This window comes from Mesoplodon mirus (genome assembly GCF_964341445.2).
Source record: "Mesoplodon mirus genome assembly, chromosome: 7".
NCBI classification, from domain to species: domain Eukaryota; kingdom Metazoa; phylum Chordata; class Mammalia; order Artiodactyla; family Ziphiidae; genus Mesoplodon; species Mesoplodon mirus.
In genome coordinates, this window is record NC_138983.1 from 87,547,051 (window position 1) to 87,572,967 (window position 25,917).

The window sequence follows — 25,917 nt, forward strand, 5'->3', positions numbered from 1 at the left end:
CAATTTCTGCCAAGGAGCTACTCATTAATCCCAGGTCCCCTTTCCCCCTTCAGTTGTTTTTATAGAGGTCCCTGGGACCACCCCTATCATGGCATAAACTGAGGCTCAGAGAGTTTCAGCGACTTCCCCAAGGTTAGGCATCAGTCATATAGATCCAGAGACAGGATTAAAAGCCAGCTCTCCTGAGTCCCTTGGAGGCTTTTCCTAATAGCACGAAGCATCGTGGGGCCGTGAGAGCCCAGGCAGGTCCTTCACTGCCCAGCGGTTAAGGAAGGTCTTGCAATTCCCAGTCCAACCTGCAATTTCACACTCTGACAGGGGATGATTCATTATGTGGGTAAAAACGAAAGCCACTGATAATAGAAGAAAATGCATTTTCAGTTATCTGGCTTCCTTGCTTGTTTGGCTCCACTAACTTTTTTTTTGGCTGCACCAATGCAGGATCTTAGTTCCTCAACCGGGGATCAAACCTGCACCCCCTGCATTGGAAGCGTGGAATCTTAACCACTGGACGGCCAGGGAAGTCCCTGGCTCCACTAACTTTTTTTCTTTAATTATTTTATTTATTTTATTTATTTATTTTTGGCTGTGTTGGGTCTTCATTGATGCGCGCGGTCTTTCTCTAGTTGCGGCGAGCGGGGGCTACCCTTCATTGCAGTGCGCGGGTTTCTCATTGCGGTGGCCTCTCTTGTTGCGGAGCATGGGCTCTAGGTGCATGCGCTTCAGTAGTTGTGGCATGCGGGCTCAGTTGTTGTGGCTCGCGGGCTCTAGAGCACAGGCTCAGTAGTTGTGGCCCATGGGCTTAGTTGCTCCGCGGCATGTGGGATCTTCCTGGACCAGGGCTCGAATCCCTGTCCCCTGCATTGGCAGGCGGATTCTTAACCACTGCGCCCCCAGGGAAGTCCATCCACTAACTCTTTACCAGGGATATTGCTGCCGTTCCTGGACAAATTCAGTTGCCCCCTTTCTTCTTCTTTTTTGACGATGGTGATCATACCTGATGGCTAATGTTTTATGCTCATTTATTATGGATCAGGAAGTGTTCCCAGCATTTCACGTGTACTATCTCACCCACTTCTCACAGACTAAGAAATGGCTGTTAGTATCCCTATGTCTTACAGACAAGGCACAGAAATGACACACTCGTCAGGGTCCCAGAGAAGGAGCAGAGCCGGGAGCCGGACCAGAGTCTGTGTGACGCCGGATCCCAAGGTCTTAACCCGAGGTCGGCACGTTATGGCCCAAGGCCAATGCGGGCCATCGCCTGCTTTTGTAAAGTTTCCTGGGAACACAGCCATCCCATTCATTTCAGTATTGCCTGTGTTGTCGGCTACAACGGCAGAGTAAGCTGGGCAGATCCTATGGCCCACAGGGCTGGAAATGCTTACTGTCTGGCTCTACAGAAAACGTTTACCAGCCTCTGCTTGTAACATTATGCAGTACTGCCTCTTTCATTTGACTTGGTTTCTAAAAGAAGAACTTAAAATAGAGGGGGGAGCTGGGGAGAAAGAACTCACTCAGATTGAGCCTTACTGTGTGCCAGGAAATGTGCTGGTTAATTGCTTAAGTTTACTGAGGAATAAGAAAAAACAGACAAGCTGGAAAACTAAATTTTGAACAGTCTTTTCAATACCTCTTTAAAAGAGAGCTGGAAATATGTGGTTCTAAATATACATACACATATATATGCATTTGCAAATATAGTAATAATATAATTACATTGACATGGATCTGATAAATGTACTAGACATTAACATATTATATATACAACAGATGCATATTACAAATTTTGCCTGTTTCTTCAACTGGAAAGTTTTCTTTTAAAACTGTGGACTGTTGGGAATTCCCTGGTGGTCCAGTGGTTAGGACTCAGTGCTCTCAGTGCTCTCACTGCTGAGGGCCTGGGTTCAATTTCTGGTCAGGTAACTAAGATCCCACAAGTGCACGGCGAGGCCAAAAAGCTAAATAAATAAAACTATGGAATGTCTTCCCTGAGTCACTTTTGAAGCAGAAATTTGGGATTTGTAGTCTGAAGCCTGCTGTAGCTAGAGAACTATTTATCTATCAAAGTTTCTCTAAGCAGCGTTTTACTACTTGTCTTATGATTGATTCCTTGGTCTTAAATCATTCTTCTCTGGAGATGCTGCTTTACTTTTAAAAGTTGAAAGGTAAATTTGGTGCATGATGACAGTCTGGTGGGTTTTATTTGAGCATGTCATAACCTTTAAAACAACTTTCACTCTGAGTACATAGTGATGCTTATGCTAAAGTCTCAGTAAGCATACTGTCCAGGAAATTTGATTGTTTGCAAGTATCAGAAAACCAACTAAAACTAGCCTAGGCAAAAAAAAAAAAAAAAAAAAAAAAAAGCTCATGGAACTGAAAAGGCCAAAAGCTGCAGCTTAGGCCCAGCTGGATCCAGGCGCCCAAATCATGGTCAGGAATCTGACTCTTTCTTCCCTGTTAGCTTCCCAATCTCAGACAGACTCTTGCCTCACCTGTAGGAAAGTGGCCACCAGCAGCCCCAGCACCCTACAAAGTAGCAGTTCCAGGGATAGAGCCAGCATCTTCATTGACAGTGGCTTGGATCACGTGGCTTCCCCTGAACCAATCACTGAGGCCATGGGCCAGGAATGCTCTGATTGGCCAGGCCTGGTTTATGGTCTCACCCCTGGGGTGGAAGGGTCAGAGTTCTATGGACTCAGGATTGTCAGGGAAAGGGTGTCTTCCCTGAAAAAAAATTAAGGTGCCCATCCAGAAGATGGAAGAAATGGATGCAGGGGAGGCAAAAACAAAGAAGATGTCCATGACATTAGGAAGCATTCCTATTGCCTAAGTGGAGCCTTCCTAACAGGATTTGCCACTAAGGATCTGGGGGGAGGAAAATGACGAATAATCCACTTTTCCATTGGAAAAGTCCCAGGCCAGTCTCCAAGGAAGCATAGTTGCTCATTTCTCTCCTGTGGTGAACTGGTGTGATGAGAAGCTCAGAGTCAGGGCCTTAGTTGTCCATCCCCAAGAAGGGTGATGTTTCCACATTCCTGGGACCTCTGAATAGGGCCCGTTGTTGAGGAGGATGTGGCTTTACTGTACCGGGAGTTGAGAAGCCGGCAACTGAGTGAATGACCAGAGAGTATGGTGCCCTTCAGAACAAAGCCTCTTTCTGGTCAAGCTTTGTCATCTCCTACCTGACCTTGTAGGATTTCCTCTACCCTGTGCTCTTACAGGTCCCGTGGGGACTTACTTATGTGATGAGAACTCCTGAGGCTGGGTGTTTTATATCAAAGGCGATTTCCCGAGACCAGTGAAGTGGAGGGCACGGGGCAGCAGACAGCCTCAGGCTCGGCCTCTGCAGCAGAAACTCACACAAAAGGACCCCTGAGGCTGTGTTGTCACCAGATGTCTACAGGCGATGCAGATGACATCGGGGGAGGTGGAGACGGGAGCGCGGGCTGAACCCTTAGCATCCTGCTGAGACAGAACCCAGACTCGGTCAGGAACCAGGCCGCGTCCTGCTTCCTCTGGCAGACCACACCCTTTGTTACCAAATCAGAACCACGTTGCTCCTTCTCTGAACTTAGTTGATGATCATTCATTCATTCATTCATTCCGTCTCTCTATCTGGCAAGACCCAATTGAAGCAGGCCAAGTCTAGGGGTAGCAAAAGCTATTTGCAAAAATCCGGCTGTTTTCTCATTAGATTCTATTTCCCATTTTATGGACTGACCAGGAAGCTGATTAGAACTTGAAAGGAAAGGAAAAACCGTAAGATTGAAGATTTACAAGAAAATGGGAAAATTAGATGGGCCAGATCTCCTTTAACACAGCTGGGAAAAACCCAAACGAATGGCTTTTCTGAACAGCTCAAAGGGACTTAATTCTTTTAAGTTCCAAAACCTAAAAATAATGTATAACTTGGCGGTTCTGTGTTCTAAATGTATAACCCTGATTTCTCACACTGAAGCCCCGTACGTGATTTACCCTTTTCTTGGGGACATAGAATTATTACCCGTCTCTGAGTTACGGTGACACCCCGGTAGCTGTTGAGATAAAGGCCATTTGTCCTGGCACCAAGAAGCCCCCTCTCCTGGCTTCTGAGATCTACTGGCCATGTTTTCTAGTCTCCATTCTGTCTTTCCAGGTCCATGGCTCCTCCATGCTGCGGTCAGTGTCCCTGCTCGCCACCATCACCCCTACCCCCCAGGCCCTTCCAGACCATGGGAATTAAGCTCCACATCTATGTATGTTAAATTTTTCTGTAAGGAAGCCGGTCTCTTCTCCCTCCTTTATGTATTTACTCACTAATGTATCTATGTCAGTATGGATCCATGTATACTGATTTTACACTTTGAATTATAATCCAATACTCATTAAATATTTCTTCGCTCAAATTCTTCCAGCCTTGGCCACTGGGAGCTCTTTCAGATTGCTTGCTGTGTCCTTGAGCATCTCCCCACCTTTTCGTTTTGGGCACTTGCTTACTCTCTGCTGTTACAAGATGCACCAGGCTTAACATGTGTTTTCCCCATCCCAGCCCCAGAATCAAAGTGCTTTTTATTTACACTCCATTTGCCAACTGTTCAGCTCAGTCAGCGAACACCTACCATGAGTAGTAGGCACTCTGCTGGGTGCCAGCACAGCCAGAAATTGCTGGTAAATATTTAATGACCAGCTCTCTGGAAAAAGTAAAGTACATGGGTGCATAGCATAACGTTTACTGATATAAAGAATGTGTAGCACAGTCTTTCCATGTAACAAGAAATGCAGTACTCTTTCTTGTAAATTCTATATAGCCAGCTGAGTCTCACAGAATGCTTTCATTGACTTTAGGTGAACTCTTGTATCCATAGCCAATTTCTCATTGCAGTTGACGAATGAGAGAGTTCCCAACCTGAGCACTCGTGGGTATTTTTGGATATTTTGGATTTATGAATAATACAAGTGAAAAAAGAAAGACGTTAGAACTTCACATGTTCATCAGTGACATGAGTGACTTTGTTGCTGCATCAGATAATAATTTTTAAATACTGGAAGAACGTTTCCCCAATTTTTTGCTCTATTCATAACATAACGGCTAAGACACAACATGCTTTTGTATAATCTGCATTGTTAACATTTTCTCCATTACCGTCTTAAGTCTAGGCAATCAACAAAACAAACAAACAAACAAAATCAAGCTCTACATGAACCACCATTATCAAACATATTTATAAAACTTTTTAAAAACCAAGCCCTCATTTATAACATTTCCTGATTTCTATGGTGTAATACGCCCTCCACGGTCAATTTCAAACTCCCAATGACACATCCCTGAATACAGAGCAGGAAAGAGGTGTGGTAACACATTACTATGTAACATTTCCAACAGAAACATATAGTAGAGTGAAATAACCTCAAGAGCATAGGTAATAATAAAATAGAGTAAAATAATTAGGAAGGGGTGACTTTTAAGTTTGTATACCAATTGTTTCTGATATAATTTAATTGTAAATTTATGTAAGTTAATTCTTATTAATGGCTGTGTTTATCAACCAGTTGGCAAAATTCCTGGACATTTAACAATCAGTTCTCGTGGGCGGGTACCAGCTGGCCCCAGCACTCCTCTGGTACAGCAGTGAACATACCACAGGTCTTCCCGGATGGAGGCTGGGGTCCTCTGAGCTGCTTCCAGGGCGTGGCATGTACCAGATGAATAACACTTCCATAAGACAGTTGTCAGTGTTCCTAGAAAATCCCATTTCTAAGTAGCCCATGCGATGTCTTGTGTTTTTTCACACCATCTAATGTTCATTTCCTTTTTTTAACTTGGAAAATATCCTATCATTCACTAACCAATCGTCTAAGATCCGTTTGTGAGTATGGAAAGCAGGTAATAAATCATGACTTCGAGTAACCTAGAAGTCCTAAAAGCACAGGTATTGGAGTCAAATTGTGTCACCACTTCCTGGCCGTGAGATGTTGGGCAAGTCATTTAACCTCTCTGAGCTTCAGTTTCTTAATCCACACAATGAGGGGTAAAATGCCTCCTGCAAGATTATTCTGGAGATCAGATGAGACCACATGCATTAAGTGCCCAGCACAGTCTGTGGCACATCTGAGGCTTCTCTACACAGTGGCTCATAGCCGTTGTATTGTCCACAATTACTTACAAATGGCAGAGCACATAACAAGCTCTCCAAGGGCAAGGTCTAAGTTTCCACCTTCTCTGCAGGCTCCAGGGCTTCCTGGCAGAATTCATGTGTACTGTAGGCACTCGATGTGCAAACTACTTCGAATTTTTTTTAGGGTCTCCCGTTCAACTTATACTCTTTTCAGGGTTAGAAGCAGATATTGGGGAGATAACACAAAGAACAAATAGATAATTTGAAAAAAAATAGATAGTGATTTCTTGAGTAAATCATTGACCTGTGTTTATTAAAGCTAATATAAATTCAGCCGTGGATGTGGTCATGGTTAATCCAGGTGGTTGACAACCTGCTTTTTTTTTGTTTTTTTTGGTACACGGGCCTCTCACTGTTGTGGCCTCTCCCGTTGCGGAGCACAGGCTCCAGACGCGCAGGTTCAGTGGCCATGTCTCACGGGCCTAGCCGCTCTGTGGCATGTGGGATCTTCCCGGACCGGGGCACGAACCCGTGTTCCCTGCATCGGCAGGCGGACTCTCAACCACTGCACCACCAGGGAAGCCCCAACCTGCTATTTTAAAGGTAGTATGGAAAAGAAATCAGGAGTATCACATATGCTACCTCAAAAACAAAACAAAAAACCCAACCATGGCAACATACCATATGGTCAGAGAACAGACACAAAGAAAGAGAAAAGGCATTAGCGTGTATTTTTAAACTAAAGTTTCTAAAAACAGACTTGAAGACTTCCCTGGTGACACAGTGGATAAGAATCCACCTGCCAGTGCAGGGGACAGAGGTTTGAGCCCTGGTCTGGGAAGATCCCATATGTCGTGGAGGAACTAAGCCCATGCGCCACAACTACTGAGCCTGCGCTCTAGAGCCCACGTGCCACAACTGCTGAGCCCATGTGCCCCAGCTACTGCAGCCCATGCGCCTAGAGCCCACACTCCGAAACAAGAGAAGCCACCACAAGGAGAAGCCTGTGCACCACAACAAGAGTAGCCCCCCGCTCGCCGCAACTAAAGAAAGCCTGCACGTAGCAACGAAAACCCAACACGGACAAAAATAAATAGAATTAAATCTAAAATAAATAAATAATAAAAACAAACTTGTTGATAACTGACCTTGACCCCATGCTTCCTGTACAGCCCAGAGCTAGCTTTTAATGTGAGTCTTCTTCTTATGTTTGCTTTTCTCCCTGCCTGTATCGTTGTAGTTGCCAGCAGCAATTTCTGAGAAAACCTTGACCTTCCCTTTGATAAAGCAAGCCGGGAAACTAGAGAAAACCAACTTTAACCATCCAACTAAAGCTACCCTCAACCAACATGCTTCAGAGAAAAAAAAAAAAAAACCTTTATTTTTAAATTTTTAAACCCGAAGAGCTTGGAGTCTCTGCTGCGTTTATACATCTTTGGCTCCTTCCCACTAGGGGCCCTATCGTTCGGGCTCTGTGTGCTGCAAGCAACAGAAACCAGCTCTAGCCAGCCTCAGGGATGGAGCACTTCAGGGTAGCACCCCAGCCAGTGCTCAAAACCAGCTTCCTTATTTTCCCCACCATGTTCACAGCAGCATAGTTATAATAGCCATGAGGTAGAAACCACCCAAGTGCCCATGACGCTTAATGGATAAAAAAAATACACTCTAAACTGTATGGTGGAATATTATTTAGCCTTAAAAATGAAGGAAGGGCTTCCCTGGTGGCGCAGTGGTTGAGAGTCCGCCTGCTGATGCAGGGGACACGGGTTCATGCCCCAGTCCGGGAGGATCCCGCATGCCGCGGAGCGGCCGGGCCCGTGAGCCATGGCCGCTGAGCCTGCGCGTCCGGAGCCTGTGCTCCACAACGAGAGAGGCCACAACAGTGAGAGGCCCGCCTACCACACACACAAAAAAATAATAAAATAAAAGAAGGAAATTCTGACATGTTACAACATGGATGAACCTTGAGGGCATTATGCTAAGTGAAATACGCCAGTCACAAAAAGACAGGTACCATGTGATTTCACTTATTTGAGGTACTTGGTACTTAGAGTAGTCCAATTCATAGAGACAGAATGTTGGTCACCACGGGCTGGGTGGCGGAGGGAATGGGCAGTTGTTGTCTAATGGTTAATAGAGTTTACGTTTTGCAAGACGAAAAAGTTCTGGAGATCCATCTCACAGAAATGTGACTATACTTAACACCACTGAACTGTATGCTTTAAAATGGCTAAGATGATAAATTTTATGTTGCAGGTTATTTACCACAATCTGAAAAATAAATAAACAGCTTCCCTCTCTCCATGTCTGGGCTCCACTCCCTCATGCTGGCTGCATTCTGAAGTCCCACCAGGTCACTCCAGATCCTGGTGTCCAGCCAAGTCTTCTTAGGTCTCCTTGGCTCTGATTGGATCACTTGTCCCACCACTGAACCAATCAGTATGTCCAGGGAGTGTGATTGGTTGATTGCTTAGCCCCACCCACAGCAATGGGCCGACAGATTGGGAGGGAGATTCCTGGAATTTCCAGAAGAGCCAGGTGGGTTGCGGCCTGTCCACTACGGCAGTGAACCACTTGAGGCATGAGATATGAGCACTCCCTTTAGCACCCTGGCAGTTAGTGGGCAGTGAGGCACATCTACCTGAGCATCCCAGCACAAAAGGGAATTCCTCCATACTACCCGTGGTCTCTCGATTTGTTTTCTATCAGGCGGGGGTAAAACATATTCAAATTTCCCCCTTCCCACCTTCAGCCCTTTCATTCGATAAATCTTTATTAAATCGATGAGGAAAGGTTGTAGGAATGATTGAGGCAAGACAGCCCCAGAGGAGAGGACGGGAAGGGATAGGATGGATGGAGAAGTGAGTGCAAGGCAGAAGCAGGACACCTCAGCTTCTGAAAGGAGAGAAAGGAAGAAAGCTTAGGTGGAGACCGAGGTGCCCACAGTGGAGAGAAATTCGAATCTTCACATAAGGTAACAGAGTTCTGGAACACTGCCAAGTCCGTTCCTGAAACAGGTTTCAACGGGGCCAGTGTCATCATAAATGCTGGGCCAGGTGTCGCCAGGCAATTGGAGTTTGATTTTCCCGAACAGTGTTCTCCCTGACTCCAAAAAAGTCTTCAGGGGAATTCACCGGATTCTTGACTTGGCTGGGAAAGACTGTAGCTAAAAGACTGGTTTGGGAACCTGAGTGAGTGGAGAACCTTCCTCTTGAATACAATCCAGCTGGAGCTATAGGAAGTTCTGTCTGCCAGTGCTCCTATTTCGGAAGCATTCTGTCCTGTTTCTCATTGCGTGTCTGCAGTCTGCAGAAAGAGAAACGTGACCGCCACAGGCGGCAAACCTTTGAACTTAGCTTCTTCCTTGAAAAGTGTTTTTTTTCTGCCAAGAGACTGGGGGCGGGGCAGAGAAGGGAGAGAGAGACAGAGAGGGAAAGAGCTTTCCAGAACCCCAGTCCCACCACCCTCTCCACCACCACCTGAGCTTGGTGAAGTCCTTAACCTCTCCAAGCCTCATTTGTAAGCTAGGAATAAGGAGAGCTCCTCCCCTTCAGGGCTATCGCGAGAAATCGGTGAGTAATTACAATAAATGGTAGCATTCACGATGTCACGGTTTAACCACTAGGCTCGGGGAGGGACGGCCACAACAGCATTAACCAAGACAAAGCCAGGTGTCAGCACCTCTCAGCATTTACTTCTCCCGGTGTAGATGGATTTTGATGTGCTCTCTAATGAAAGTAGCTACAGACATCTTCCGCCGGGTCAGATGAAAAAAGGTTCCCTCGATAGATATTTATGGAGCGTCTGCCAAGAATCAGATGTGGCAGATGTTGAGGATCACAGGCTAATGAGCCAGCTGGGTTTCGAGCCAGTTGGGGTGCCTTCCACCCCAGAGCTCTCGGCTTCGGGGAACAGGTGGAATGGGAGTGCCAGGGAGACACACAGTGTGGATGTGTGTGTCCTGGAGAGCTGGGCTTGAATCTCGGAGATGTGTTCATTCATTCTTTCAACCAGTATTTAAGGACCTACTGTGTATGTGCCAAGGGTTTATTCTAGGAGCTGAGGATACGGTGCTGAGCAAGGTAGACAAAAAGCTGTCAGCCTCTCAGAGCTCAGAGGTGGCGTTGTACCAGCTCAGACGCTCACTGCCAAATCTGTGGTCCTGGGAAAGTCACTAGGTCTTGCTCAGCCTCGGGCTCATCACAGAGCATCAGGGGTATTAAATAAGGTAATGCATGTGAATCTCTTGACTGGGTGCCTGGCACGAAGGCTGCACCCAATAAATGGTGGTGTGATAGTGTGCAAGGTGAACCATGGTGGGGACCGCCATCCCAAATTTGGGGAGAGTGTGGGAGGGATTCTTGGGAGAAGTGACTTATACGCCAAAATCTAGGGCAGCAATTATGTCGCCGGGACAGAAAGGTGAAGACCACCCCAGCTGCTCGTAACCTCCCCTGACCCTCTTGTCTGCCCCTGCAGGTCTCCTTCCCATGGGTGAGGGGCCCAGCACCTTGGCCAAGGCCACAGCCACCTTGGGCCACCCAGCAACTGAACCAGTCACCCTCACCACCACAGACCCCCTTCTACCCGGGCATCTGGACAGCGCCAGTGCAGAGGAGCTGGTCGCAGGGGTCCCCCGAGCCCCCCATGGTCCCACCAGCCTCCCACAGGCGGCCCGTGAGTGCCAGCGAGAAGATGTTCTCCTTCAAGGTGGACAGAGCCGCCCACAGCGTTCCCATCATCAGGCAAGGTACTCATGGGTGCTTCCTTGGCGGCTTAGGGGAGGGGCTTTTGCTAGGAGGATGGGTCTCAGTTTCTGCTTTCCCCTTTTTTAAAAAATTTTTATTGAGGTGCAGTTGATTTATAGTGTTGTGTTAGTTTCAGGTATGCAGCACACTGAATCTGTTCAACATATACATGTATCCACTCTTTTTTAGATTCTTTTCCCATATAGACCATTACAGAGTATTGAGGAGAGTTCCCTGTGCTATCCAGTAGGTCCTTCTTAGTTATCTCTTTTATGTATAGTATTGTGTATGTCAATCCCTCTCTTCCAATTTATCCCTCCCCCCTCTTATTCCCGGTAACCATAAGTTTATTTTCTACATCTGTAACTCTATCTCTGTTTTGTAGATAAGTTCATTTGTACCTTTTTTTAGATTCCACATATAAGCAATATGGTATGATATTTGTCTTTCTCTGGCTTTTGCTTATGTTCTCTGGTTCTGAAGTAGAACATAATCAAATGTGAAAAAATTGGGATAAGCAGAAAGTTAGAAAACAGTAAAAGATAAGCTGTCACCCTTATCACCAGAATTCTCCCTGTTGACTTTTTGGTACAAACTCCTCCAAGACTGTGCTCTGCCCATCTGCACACATCAGTACCTCTGTGGTGAGTGTGTGTGTGTGTGTGTGTGTGTGTGTTTGTACATATATATGAATATATATGAATGTGTATCAGAATCTAAATTTATATACTTCGACTCAGATGTACAGACATATTGGTAACTGAAATCCCTCTTGCCTTAGGAGGTTTTTAAATATTTTATTACCATTTTACAGGTAAGAGGAGACTGAGGCTTATGGAGAAAATTACTTCTCCGGAGGTTATGTATTCAATCTAATCTAAAATAACGCTTTTCAGTCAAATTTAAGGCTGGTTATCTCAGTGACTGTCACTCACAGCCTGGTCACTTTGGGGACACACAGCCATCAGGGTTTCCTTCTCCCCCCCTCCCCCCCAGAAGGCCTCATGGCACTTGGGGAGGAGACTTCCTGTCTGTCACCATCCTCTTGGCCTTGCCAGGCTTACTGGCAGAGTAGCTGGGTCGACTTAGTCCCTGGCATGATTCCCAGGTTTCTTCTGTGGCCACTGGTGTGAAGGTCCCATTCTCTGTTTTCTGTGTCCCAGCCCCAGACCCCTCTGAGTCCCCAGGTCTCTCGATGCCTCCACACCCTTCCCTGGTCTCACTCAGGACCACTCACCTAGTCACTTCCCTCAGCCATTCAAATAATAGTTATTATCCTGAAATAAACAGACTAAGGAGCAAATGAAAGGTATCTCTGCAGTTTACATCATCATCATCATCATCTAAGGAACGCTCATGTACCAACCACCCAAGTTAAGAAATTACTCAGCCATTTCCCCCCAGCATTTTTTTTAATTTAATTTTATTTATTTCTTTATTTATGGCTGTGTTGGGTCTTCACTTCTGTGTGAGGGCTTTCTCCAGCTGCGGCGAGCAGGGGCCACTCTTCATCGCGGTGCGCGGGCCTCTAACCATCGCGGCCTCTCTTGTTGCGGAGCACAAGTTCCAGCCGTGCAGGCTCAGTAGTCGTGGCTCACGGGTCCAGCTGCTCCGTGGCATGTGGGATCTTCCCAGACCAGGGTTCGAACCAGTGTCCCCTGCATTGGCAGGCAGACTCTCAACCACTGCGCCACCAGGGAAGCCCCCACCCCAGCATTTTAATGTGAAAACGTTCAAACATACAGCAAAGCAAAAAGAATTTTACAGAGACAGCTCTCCTCCTAATTCTACCACTAACACTTTGCTGTACTCTTTATTACATTTCTGTCTACCCATCCTTCTTGTCCTGCATTAATCCATCTTATTTTTTGGATGCATTTCAAAATAAATAGCACACATCTGTAGTCCTCCCCCTAAATGTTTTAGCACATATACCATTAACTAGAACTCAACATGTTTTGTCTCCTTCATGTAAAATGAACACAGAATGTGTATTAGTTATCATGATTGCATAACGAATTCTCCCCAAACGTAGCAGCCTAAAGCAAAATCAAACATGTGTTATCATCTATACAGTTTCTGTGGGTCAGGAATTTGGCAGCAGCTTAGCAGGACGGCTGTGGCTCAGGGTCCCTCGTAAGGCTGCAGTCATCTGAAGGCTTGACCTGGGCCAGAGGATCCACTTGGAACACGGCTGCTCACATGGGTGTCAGCAGGAGGCCCCGGTTCCTCACCACATGGGCCTCCCCAGAGAGTGGCTCGAGCGTTCCCATGACACGGCAGCTGCTCCTCCTGAGCAAGTGATCCTGGAGGACAAGATGGAAATGGCAACATCTCTTGTGACTAAGCCTCAGAAGTCATGCTCTGTCATTGTTGCAATATCCTGCTGGTTACCCAGGGCGTCACCCTCCAGTGTGGGAGAAGACTACACACGGGCCTGAAGACCAGGAGGCGGGGATTATCAGCAGTCATCTTGGAGGCCGACTACCACAGCCTGCCCTCGGGTCCTCAATGATTCACACTCCTCCTCCTCTCTCCCGAGGCCCCCCAAAATCTCACCCCAGTAACAGCATCGGCTCAAATTCCAGAATCTCGTCTAAATCAAGTCCAGGTACAGATGGAGCTCATGGGTGTAGTACGTTACGTTCAGCTCATCAAGTACTACTTCCAGAAATCTGAAGACCTCTGAACAAAGGGTCTGTCCCTCACACACCCAGCACATATTGGTGGGACAGACATAGCATCACTGCTACATACACTCCTCTTGTTCCAAAAGAAGAAAAACAGGAAACACACAGGAGTCCCTGGCCCAAAGCAGTTCTGAAGTCCAGCTGGGAAAATATCGCCAGTTCCTTGATTGGGCTTCAGTCCAACTCTTGCCCAGAAATGACTTTCCAGGGCTCTTGGCTCTGCCCCTGGTCCGTGAGTTCCGCCTTCTGAGTCGTCCTCCCTTCCCTATGAAAGGTGTCCCATGGATGTGGCTGCATAGTTTTATAGCCTGCTTCCTGCCTGTAGAAGCTTGGGGGTCCAGACGCTTCTTTGACTTTTGTGGGTCTCTGTCAGTCTGAGTTGGCAGTGCTTCTTATTGGGGTTCATCCTATCAGGCAAAAACCACGCCCACAGACTTTTTTGTCACAAGCCCTTCCACCATGGGCTTCTGCAAAGACTGACAAAGGACCGAAGCTTCTTAGAAGCCCAGTTCTTTGACCAAAGGGTTCTCTTGGACACTGCCCTGGATCTGTATTCTTAACAAAGGATTTTACAACCACACCCTCAGCTTCTTCTCTGGACTGTGTTTTCTTGAGAGCGCCCTTGATTTGATGTTTGCCCAGAACCTGTTTCTTACATTTCATTTGCCACCTGGAGAGGCAGGGAATTTTCAAGCCCAGAACATTGCCCTGATTTAACAGCCCTTCCTTTAACTGTCTCTCCCCCTCACATTTCACTATAAGTAGTAAGAAGTAACCAGGCAGCACCTTCCAAGACTCTGTCTGGGACTCTCTTTAGCTTGACCACTCAGCCTCATCACAAACATTTTCTACCTTCCTCATGACCACAGGCAACGTGTTAGGAAACCTTCTGCCACCACCTGACAAGGATCCCTTAACCCCAGTAACATTTTCCTCACTTTCCTGGAACCCTTCCCTCACGGCCTCCTCAAAGGCCATCGGGCTTCTCCTAAGACTATTCAGGCTTTCTCAAAGACTCTTGGCCAAAGTCCTCCAGCTTCTGGCCACTGTTCCATCCCAAACCACTCCACATTGTAGGGTTTTTGTTAAATTTTGCACCACTCCTGGTGCCCAAACCTGTATTTGCTAGTTATTGTTGCATAACAAATTACTGCAGGATGTAATGGCCTAAAACAACAGTAAACATTTATTATCTCATAGCTTCTCTGAGGCAGGAAGTTGGGAATGGCTTAGCTGGGGGATTCTTGCTCAGGCTTGTCCATGAGGTGGCAGTAATGGTGGTGGCTGGGCTGTGGTCCTCTGGGGGCTTGTCTGGGGCTGGAGGACCCACCTCCAGGATGGGTCACTCCCATGGCTTTTGGTAAGAGGCCTCAGTTCTTCACTAAGTGCACCTCTCCATACGTTGCTTGAGCATCCTCAAGCTGCCAGCTCCTCCAGACAAGTGGTCCTAGCGAGTGAGGCAGAAGCTGCAATGTCTTTTATGATCTAACCTCAGGAATCAAACTGTGTCATTTCTGCAATATCCTTGGTTACATAGAGAAGCTTTGTTACGGACTGAATTGCATTCCCCCAAAATTCATATGCTGAGGCCTCAATCCCAATATCGCAGAATGTGACCATATTTGGAGATAGTGTATTGAAATAGATGATTAAGTTAAAATGAGATGATTGGGTGGGCCCTAATCCAAGGGCTGGTGTCCTTGTAAGAAGAGAGAGAGAGACGCCAGGGATGCACGTGCACAGAGAAAAGGGCATGTGAGGACACAGCAGGAAGGTGGCCGTCTGCAAGCCAAGGAGAGAGGCCTAACCCTGCCCACACCTTGATCTTGGACTTCCAGCCTCCAGAACTGTGAGAAAATGAATTTCTTTTGTTAAGACCTCCTGTGGTGTTTTGTTATGGCAGCCCCAGCTAACTAATATAAAGTCCATCCAGTATTGGAGAGGATGATGCAAGGCTCTGAATACCAGGAGACAAGAATCAGTGGGGCCATCTGGGAGACTGGCTACCACACCCTGAAAGGTGTAGATCTTGAATGTGCTCACTGAGTTTTGCCAGTCGTGCACACCTATGTAACCCAAATTCCTATCAAGATATAGAACATTACCATCACCCCAGAAAGTTCCCTCATGTCCCTCCCCAGTCAATTCCCAGCCCCAGGCCCCAGAGGCACCCACTCTTCTGAATTCTTTTCCCGCCATGGATTAGATATTCCTGTTCTAGAATCTCAAGTACACAGAACCATGTAGTACATGTTCCTTTGTGGAAGGCTTTTTTCACTCAGCATAGTATTTCTGAGATTCATTCATTTTGTTGTATGCATCATGTTCTGTCTTATGAACATATATACAGGGTTTTGGGGTTTGTTTTTTTTTTTTTTTTTTGCGGTATGCGGGCCTCTCACTGTTGTGGCCTCTCCCGCTGCGGAGCACAGGCTCCGGAAGCGCAGGCCCAGCGGCCATGGCTCACGGGCCCAGCCGCTCCGCGGCACATGGGATCCTCCCAGACCGGGGCACGAACCCGTATCCCCTGCATCGGCAGGCGGACTCTCAACCACTGCGCCACCAGGGAGGCCCGGGTTTTTTTTTTAATGTGTCCTTTGGACACATGGCACATGGGCTGTTTCTTTTCTTTTTTTCACTCCGCCATTTAAATTTTTCCACTGTAATCACTGGTTTCTCCAGTGCCATGCTGAACTTGGGGCTTCTCTGAAGGACTTGGATTCCCCCTGGAGAAATGAAGGATGAGTCGTATGGCTTAGAGTCCCTCACATCTACCTGGGCTCTATCTCCTCAGCCTCTCAGCCAGGTCTCATGTTTCCAAACGTTTGCCCTCGTTCCCCTGACACTCTCGCCATCCTCAGAAAAGGACTTTCATCTTCCCGTGTCATGGGGAGTTCCTTTGTGTCTGGGCCTCTCTACTGCACGCTTTAGAGAAAACTCTGTGCTCCAGTCCTCCATGCTGTCTCTTGACAGAAAACACCTCTTTTTAAGGGTTCTGAGAAAGCTCTTTCCTCTCTTAGCAAAGCTGGGCTCTTCCAATTAAATTGGTTTACTGTTAGACTGTCACCTTGCTTTAGACTTGAAAAATTCTATTTGAAAACCCAAAGCCAAGGATTTATTTACTGCAGATCAGGTCAGGGTTTCTCAATCTTGGCACAGTGACAGGTGGGTCGCATAACTCCTTGTTGAAGGATCTGTCCTGTCCACTGTAGAGTGTTTAGCAGCATCCCTGACTCCTACCCACCAGAGATACCAGTAGCAACACCACCACCCCCCCTAACTGTGGTTCTCAAAAATGTCTCCAGACGTTGTCAAAAATGAAAACGTCATTTTGCCTGGGGGAAAACTCACCCTGTTCTAGTTAATACTCATCCTTCCTTTACCACAAGGCAATAAAACGTCAGCTCCAAGGCCAAATCTTAATGGCAAGAGCTCATGGGAGGTGGGGAAGAATTACTGAGAAAAGAAAATATGTGGAGTGACTTATTAAAATAGCATCTTGATTCATATATATATATATTTTTCCCAATAATAGGATCATATGAACCTAACATAGGTAACCTTTTTTTTTCTTTTTTTAGCCGTGCCGCTCAGCTTGCAGGATCTTTGTTCCCCAGCCAGGGATGGAACCTGTGCCCCCTGCAGTGGAAGCACAGAATTCTAATCACTGGACTGCCAAGGAATTCCCTACCTGATTTTTAAAATTCAGTAATATGTCATAAACATCTTCCCACTTCAATACATTGACTACATAGTGGTTAAAAGCATAGGCTCTGAATCCAACAAACTTAGGTTCATCCCTTGACTCTACCACTTACCAGCTGTGTGTCCTTGAGCAGGTGACTTGCCGTCTCTGTGCCTCATATCTCTCACGTATAAAATGGAGATGGGAATAATAATGCCTATCTCACTGGGTTGTTATGAAGACGAAATCGTATCCTGCCTGTAAGTGCTGAGCACAGCGCCTGGTGCATAGCGAACATTCAGTAAATATTAAAATATTTAATATTTTAATATTTAAATTTTAAATTTTACAATCTTAATAATTTAAATATTTTAAAATTTTAATATTTAAATTTTAAATATTAAAATTTAAAAATTAAGTTATTACCTAACCATGATTGTTATTTAACTTTTATTTACAACTTACAATGTCTGAAAGACACAGTTAAGGTGCACACATACTGCCCCTGGTGCAGACTGGTGATTATTGGAGCGCACCAGGACAGCTGGGGGTTGTTAAAATATTAAAGTAACTCCCCTGCCTTTTGGCCAACAGCTCATGCCCGAAAATTCTTAAAGTGCCTGCGTCCCCATATCCACCGTCCCACCGCCCCAGCCCTCCCGACTCTCCCTGGGGCTTCTCCCCACTGGGACCTCCGAAGGATCCAGCAGCTAGAGTTAAGCCGGTTTGGTCATACATGGCCCTTAGGTTCTTTTTGATAAATAACAGTAGCCGGTAAAGAAGTTTGGGGCAGGTGAGGGGTAACTGCTCCCGCACCTCCCTGCCTGGGTGTAAGGAAAGCAAGTCTCAGAGCAAATTCTAGCCCCACAAAGACTTTGAGTAAACACACCTTCCCCAGTAAAGGGACCCCATCGATCAGCCTGTTCTGTAAGTTTTATGAAGTCCCCCCTCCGGCCATCATCTTGCAGGGAAGCGTCCCTCAAGACAGCCACGACACGGTCGTAGAGGCAGCCGGAGTCACCCCTAGAGATGGCATCAGACGCCAGAACTCTAAGCTGAGACTGGACAGGGGCCCAGTTAGGGTCAGACCCCGAGGCCCTCCCTGGGGACACAGGCCAGTCAGTACCTTCCTCCAATGAGAGCCGATTTCTTGAGGAATCTGAAAACAGATCAACTCTTCCTCCTGAAAACTCAGTTTCCAAATTGAGATGCGCAATCAGTGTAAAATAAACCCCAGATTTCAAAGGCTTCATGCCTCGAAGAAAAAGAATATAAAATATCTCCATATTTTTTGTCGATCACGTGTTGAAATGATGCTTTTTAATGTATTGGGTTAAATAAAATTGATCATTAAAAATTCCTCTCTTCTTTTTACCTTTTTAACGTGACTACGAGAAAATTGAAAATTGCATTCTGTAGCTCCCTTTATTTCTCTATCAGGCACTGCTGCTATAGTCAGTTAGGACTTAGCTGCTCAGGATCCAAGAGAGTCAGATGGGGGCAGTGAGCTTCAAATAAAAGTTTGCTAATCATGGACCTAGTTGGGAGGTGGAGGGAGAGAAAATGGGCAGCTGCTGAAGTTCCAGGCCCTTCTGTTCCTCGTGCCCCAGGAACCAGTGTGGCCAGGGCTGCTCATTCAACACGCAAGGCTGTGCATTCTCTGGGCACCACAGGCCATCAGCTATGTCCACTAGAGGTTCTGGGGTCCACAAACAGGTTTGAGACCTGGCTGGGGGGCAGGAATCTTTGACTCTAAAATGCATAAATAAAAAATACAGAAGCAAAATGAATAAATGATGAATGTCCACAAACATGACAGTGTGTGCTTCATTCATCATTAATGTTAATACTCATTAAAGTTTCATCACCACTGAAAACAATTTGTTCAGTTTCTCACTTCACAGGAAGATAAGAATGTGCAGTGACTGTCCAGAAACCATAGTCGCTTGGAAATTTAAAATATGCTGCTTGGGCCCAAGTGATCTCACACGTAGAATTATAGAAATCTTTACAAACGTTTCTACACCAATAAAAAGAAATGTATTCAGTGTTGATGTGAGTGAATTGCGAGATGTCTGATGTGATACAGAGTGGGGTCCCCAAACACAATGCCATAATCCCTGAAAGTCATATAAAAAGGCCTTGTAATACTGGGGTAAATAAGAAAAAATATAGGAAAGCTTAAATGTCTATCAAGTGGATCCTAGTTAAACACGTTTGGCACACTTGGACAATGGACCACAATGCTACCCTGGAAAAGAACCAAGTACAGCTACAAATACTGACATGGGGAGATGTTTTTGATATTGTTAGCTGAAAAGTAAGCTGGATAAGAATCTCTGTCATGTAAATGCATTTTTGTTTTTTGACAAGATATGACTGCAATAAAAAATATAGCTAATGTTTAGCGCTAAATGCGCTACATGAGGGGTCAGCAAACTTTTCCTGTAAAGAGCCAGATAGTAAATACTTTAGGACTTGTGGGTCACATGGTCTCTGCTGCAACTACTCAGCTCTGCCTTTGTAGCTGGAAAGCAGCCATAAATAATATGTAAATGAATCACTGTGGCTGTGTTGCAATAAAACTTTATTTACAAACATAGGCAGAAGGCCAGATTTGGCCGCAGGGCCATAGTTTGCCAACCCCTGCTCTATATCATTATTCTATTTAATCTCCAGATAGCCCTTTATAACAGAGACTATCAGGGATCCTGAATTATGTATGTGGAAACGAAGGCTTAGAAAGAGCAAATGACTTGCCCAAGGTCATCAGCTCTTATGCGGCATAGAAAAAAGTCTGGAAAGAGGCACACCACAGTGCATCAGTGCAGTTAACGCTGGGGAAGAGAAATGAGGCAGCTCTTACCCTTTCCAGTCCTCCTGTAATGCTTTCAGTGCATAAGTCTCATGAATGTGAAGGTTAATCTGAAAATATTCTTTAAGACTTTGGGGAAACTCACTGTCTCCTCTGCATTCTCTGTTGATCTTGTGTGTTAGTGTGGACCAACGCGGCGGAACTGTCGGAACAATCAGTGGCCGAGGAAATTCCTGGGGCAGAGCCCTACAGAGAAATTTTTGTGGACCAGGACCTGTCCCAGCACGATAAGGTGAGGGGTCTTGGGGAAGCACAGAGCTACAGCAGCAAGAGGGACCATGGAGAGATTGCCACTGCCTCTTGTTCTCTGTGTCTCAAGGACTGTCCCTTTTTCCTACTTCCAAGAAACCACCTCTTCCTCCCAAGACATTCAGCCAGGTTTGGCCACTGCTCATTTTATCCCAAATAACATCTACAACTACAAGGTACTGAGCACCTACTGTGTGCTGGGCCATGTCCTGTGCACTTGACATTTATTAGCTCGTTAATCTTCACCAACTTCAAAATAGATTTTATCAGCCTCACTTTGCAGATGAGGAAACTGAAGCTCAGAGAGGTTCAGTGATGTGTTCACGGCTGCCCAGTGCAAGGAGCAGTGTTAGGATTCAAAGCGAGGTCTGGTTAGCTTCTCAGCGGGTACTTCTAACTCCCACACAGTAATCACTTGGTCAACCTTCAGTGATGGAACAGTGACGCAAAAACACGTTCCTAGCAGGAGGAATTGAGCCCTGAAGTCAGGGAGGCGTGGGCCGAGAGACTCGTTAAAGAACCAGAGAGGTTTAAAGCAGGGATGTGAGCAGAACAGGTGGATTCAAGCCATCCTGGGAAGGGCCCAGGTCAATTTCTCCCCACTTAGACACGACTCGAAAGTTACTCTAAAAGAAGCAGTCTATAATATCTCGCTTTCCTTCAGGGCCAGGGCCTGCTCCTGCAGCAATTCTCAGAGTTTGTGAGGAGCAGACCTACCTGGGGTTCTTGTCAGACACGGAAATCCAAACCTTCAGGAGGCAGGGGGTTCCAACCCAGGCATCCTGGGACCAGACTCTGAAAAATGTTGCAGAAAGGCGAGAAGCCACGCTCAGATTCTGTATTTATCGCTGTGTAACAAGCCATCCCAAAACTTAGCGGCTTCAAACAGCAATTCATTATTCCCCAGAATCTATGGGTTGACCTGGAAGGTTCCTTTGCTCACGTCCCCTGGCCTCACTCATGCGGCCTCAGTCAGCCGCTGGCTTGGCCAGTTTGGTGGTCGGTCTCCATTGGCCTCCTTCCCACATCTAGGGCCTCAGCCAGGATGCCTGGACTGGTGCGCCCCTTTGTGCATGTGGTTTTTCATCACAGCACGGTGGTCTCAGGGTTCCCAGGGGGCCAGAGCAGAAGCTGCACAGCCTGTAAGAACTTGCCTGGAGATCATGCAGCATCACTTCCACTCCATTCCGTTGGTTAAAGCAAGTCACGGGGCCAGCCCAGACTAGAGGGTGGGGAAATAGACTGGATGGCAAAACTGCAAAGTATTTGTTGCCATTTTTCAACCTGCCTCAATTTTAACTCGGAAATATAGTGCAACCACTATAATTTTTTCTATTTATAGAAAATGTTTATAAGCCATTTATCATTTTTTCTATTTATAATAGAAAGAATTCTTTCTCTTTATAAGCCATTTCTACCCTAACTTGCCAGGACTCCTTCAAGTGACAATAAACAAATTAGCTTGAGGGGGAGCATCGATTAGCTCAACTTATTGGAAAATTTAAAGGGCCACTAGCTTCAGGTATGGCTAGATCCAGGAGCTTGAATAATGTCATCAGAACACCTCCTCACTACCAACCTCTCCCCTCTGTTTCCCTCAGAGTCTGGCTTTCTACATGACGCTGGCTTTGTGTGTCAGAAAAGACAAACTCAGGCAAACAAGCCTACATATTTAAAGTTTATGATCCAAAAGAAGGCAAGATGCTCTCCCTCTGTAATCGATGTGTGAAATCTCTGATTGACCAGCTTGGGCCACATGCACATGGGGAGGTGGGACAGGAAGGAGCAGGGCACATGACTGACAATCCTACCCAGACCCCATGGAAGGAGGAACGCTCCCTCCAGAAGGGCAAGGGGACCCTCACCAGGAAAGCAGAACCCACAGCTGTCCACTGCCCTCTGCAAACTTCTTATATTCCAGCACTGGCACGGGGCCTGGCACTTAGTTGCTGCCCGATGAATGTTCGTTGCATGAAAAATGAATAAGCACCTGGCTGATCATAACAGGGTGAAACAGGGGAAACTGCCCAGGAGTAGGGAATATGTCTGATGCTCTCTCTTGAAGTTTTGCCACCAACTTTCACAAGGACCCAAAGGAAGGCCCCTGGCAGCAGCTGGCAATGTCAGACAGGCTTTCTCATGAGCAAGACCCTGTCCTTCCCCAGGTCACGGAGCTAGCAGGTCGTGAGGCTGACTGGACGGCTCTCCTGGGAATGAGCTGGCCCAGAAATTGCCCATTTACCTCCTCCCATGACTGCTTTGGAAAAGGCCTCTGGGGAATTTTTTCTTCTTCTTCTTCTTCAGTTTTTCTGACATTTTATTGATAACGTCTGGTGAGAAATTTGGGGGAATTTTTTTTTCCTTTTTTGGAAAACCTAACCAATTCTTTGGCTGCAGAGCTTTATCACTGGAGAGATGGAGGACAGGGTTAATTATACCTGTGGGTACAGTCTACCAGCAATTTTGTTTTTCCAGCCAAAAGTTTACATGAGCCCATGCAAATAAATCAGTATTCCTGTCTCATTTACTTTCCAGATTGAGTTACCTGGAAAAAATTCATACATGAATAGCCAAAAGAGGCAGGAAATATTAGAAGAGAGGAAAGGGAAAACAAATAGTTAAGAATGTTTTAAGTTAAAACAAATAACCCTCATTATAGGCAGAATGTGGTCAAACAGAATGTTGTTTTCCTAACTACCTTTCCTAGGTCCCCAGTGTGCTAGGCTGTATATTATAAATGAAAACACTCTAAGTAAACTTTCTAGCAACAAATGTTCCCAAGTGGGATGGTTGTTCTTAATATGAAAGTCTAATTCTCAGGGAAAGGAAAGTGTCCGTACCTGTGAGGTATAGACATCCATTACAGGAGTCTATATACAATTACCTCATTTTAACCCAATTCTTGTCTCTATGAGATTTTCGAAGTGACAGAGATAGCCTTGAAAGTCTGCCTTTTCCCTCCCTGCCTGCCCTCACCTTCCCAAAGAATGATACCATATTTTTCCTGTCTTTCTTTAAATGGGCTCAGCCTTACACCCAGACCCACACCTAGTAAATTTCCCATCTGTCCTCCACCCAGGATGAAATAATTCTGCTGCTGGGAAAAGAAGTCAGCCGTCTCTCCGATTTTGAACTTGAATCTAAATACAAAGACACCGTGATAGCAAGCCTGCAGAACCAAGTGGCCAACCTGAGCCAGAAGCTGTTGGAAACAGCTGCCTCCAGGCAGAAGGAGAGGGTGATCCCGCCCAAGTTTCAGGTTCTGCATGAAGAGGACGATGCCCAACAGAGAGAGATCCAGAGCTTGAAAAACCAGGTAGGGCTCAGAGACAAGTGGGTCGGGGCCTTGGGGTCACAACACAGGGTGACAGCTCTCAGGTAGAGCCTGGGGGGAGCCACCCAGGTAGTTAGAAATGGGCAGTGAGCACAGCATGGTGAGGAGTACAGTTCCAGGGAGTGCAGGGTTGGCAAGTTTCTAGCCTTGTAAGAACAATATTAGATTTGATTAAGTGCCTACCATGTTCAGGCCCCGGTGCAGGTGCTTTGGGTGCATTAGCTTATTTATTTATTTATTTATTTATTTATTTAATTTATTTAATTTATTTATTTATGGCTGCATTGGGTCTTCGTTGCTGTGCACGGGCTTTCTCTAGTTGCAGTGAGCAGGGTCTACTCTTCACTGTGGTGCATGGGCTTCTCATTTCAGTGGCTTCTCTTGCTGCAGAGCATGGGCTCTAGGCACGTGGGCTTCAGTAGTTGCAGCATGAGGGCTTCAGTAGCTGTGGCTCACGGACTCTAGAGTGTAGGCTCAGTAGTTGTGGCCCACGGGCATAGTTTCTCCACAGCATGTGGGATCTTCCTGGACCAGGGCTCGAACTCCTGTCCCCTGCATTGGCAGGGGGATTCTTAAACACTGCACCATGAGGGAAGTCCCCTCATTAGCTATTTAAACCTCAGTCTTCTGACACATGCCATTCTACAGATGAGGAGACTGAGGCACGCTCAGCGATGCCCAGGAGCTTGTTACAGCTTGCACAGCAAGTGAGAGACAGTGATGTGATTTGGGCTCAGCTCTGCCACCTTGTACACCTCATGCTTTCACACCCACTTTGCATTTCCACCCAACTCCTGTCGCTTCAGTGACCACTTCTCACACCCACCCGGACCAGCCAGAAAGAGCTGGAGATGGGGAGAAGGAACCCCACAGTGTTCCAAACACTGAGGCCTTTATCAAACCCTGAAGGCAGCTGCTGGTTCATTTATAGGGAATTTCACCAAAAATTCTCCACCCAGAATGTCTGGATTTACCAGTCAACTTCCTTCCTCCTGAAACTAAATCCAAAAGAAAAAAAAAATTTTTCTTAAGTTTTAAAGAACTACTTTAAAATTGGCCACTGATCTGGTACGTAAATTATATCTCAACAACGTTGATAAAAAAGCAATTGGAAATTGATGAATTTTGGCCTCAGTGCATAATTCTGCTTAAAACCGTAGTCAGATTTGGTTCAACATGACGGAGTAGAAGGACATGCTGTCACTCCCTCTTTCGAGAACACTGGAATCACAACTAACTGCTGAACAATCATCGACAGGAAGACACTGGAACTCACCAAAAAAGATACCCCACATGCAAAGACAAAGGAGAAGGCGCAAAGAGACAGTAGGAGGGGCGCAATCCCAATGAAATCAAATCCCATCACTGCTGGGTGGGTGACTCACAAACTGGAGAACACTTATACCACAGAAGTCCACCCACTGGAGTGAAGGTTCTGAGCCCCACGTCGGGCTTCCCAACCTGGGGGTCCGGCAATGGGAGGAGGAATTCCTAGAGACTCAGACTTTGAAGGCTAGTGGGATTTGATTGCAGGACTTTGGCAGGACTGGGGGAAAGAGCGATTCCACTCTTGGAGGGCACACACAAAGTAGTGTGTGCATTGGGACCCAGGGGAAGGAGCAGTGACCCCATAGGAGACTGAACCTGACCTACCTGCTAGTGTTGGTGGGTCTCCTGCAGAGGCGGGGGGCAGCTGTGGCTCACCAAGGGACAAGGACACTGGCAGCAGAAGTTCTGGGAAGTATTCCTTGGCATGAGCCCTCCCAGAGTATGCCATTATCCCCACCAAAGAGCCCGGGTAGGCTCCAGTGTTGGGTCACTTCAGGCCAAACAACTAACAGGGAGGGAACCCAGACCCACCCATCAGCAGACAAGCAGATTAAAGTTTTACTGAGCTCTGCCTACCAATGCCACAGCCAGCTCTACCCACCACCAGTCCCTCCTATCAGGAAACTTCCACAAGCCTCTTAGATAGCCTCATCCACCAGAGGGCAGACAGCAGCAACAAGAAGAACTACAATCCTGCAGCTTGTGGAACAAAAACAATATTCACAGAAAGACAGAAAAGATGAAAAGGCAGAGGGCTATGTAACAGATGAAAGAACAAGGTAAAACCCCAGAAAACAACTAAATGAAATGGAGATAGGCAACCTTCCAGAAAAAGAATTCAGAATAATGATAGTGAAGATGATCCTGGACCTCAGAAAAAGAATGGAGGCAAAGATCGAGAAGATG

General features: G+C 46.3%; 1 protein-coding gene across 1 annotated transcript in view; it reads left to right on the plus strand.

The window, feature by feature from the left end:
• LOC309808856 (forkhead-associated domain-containing protein 1-like) overlaps positions 1-25,917 on the plus strand; it is a gene marked incomplete at both ends in the record, with an annotated part of 88,483 nt that overhangs the window by 25,796 nt on the left and 36,770 nt on the right. The window contains 3 exons of the mRNA XM_082629435.1: positions 10,581-10,851; positions 20,222-20,331; positions 23,428-23,664. Coding sequence (XP_082485561.1) covers positions 10,581-10,851; positions 20,222-20,331; positions 23,428-23,664 — 618 coding nt within the window. The remainder of the gene's footprint in view (positions 1-10,580; positions 10,852-20,221; positions 20,332-23,427; positions 23,665-25,917) is intronic.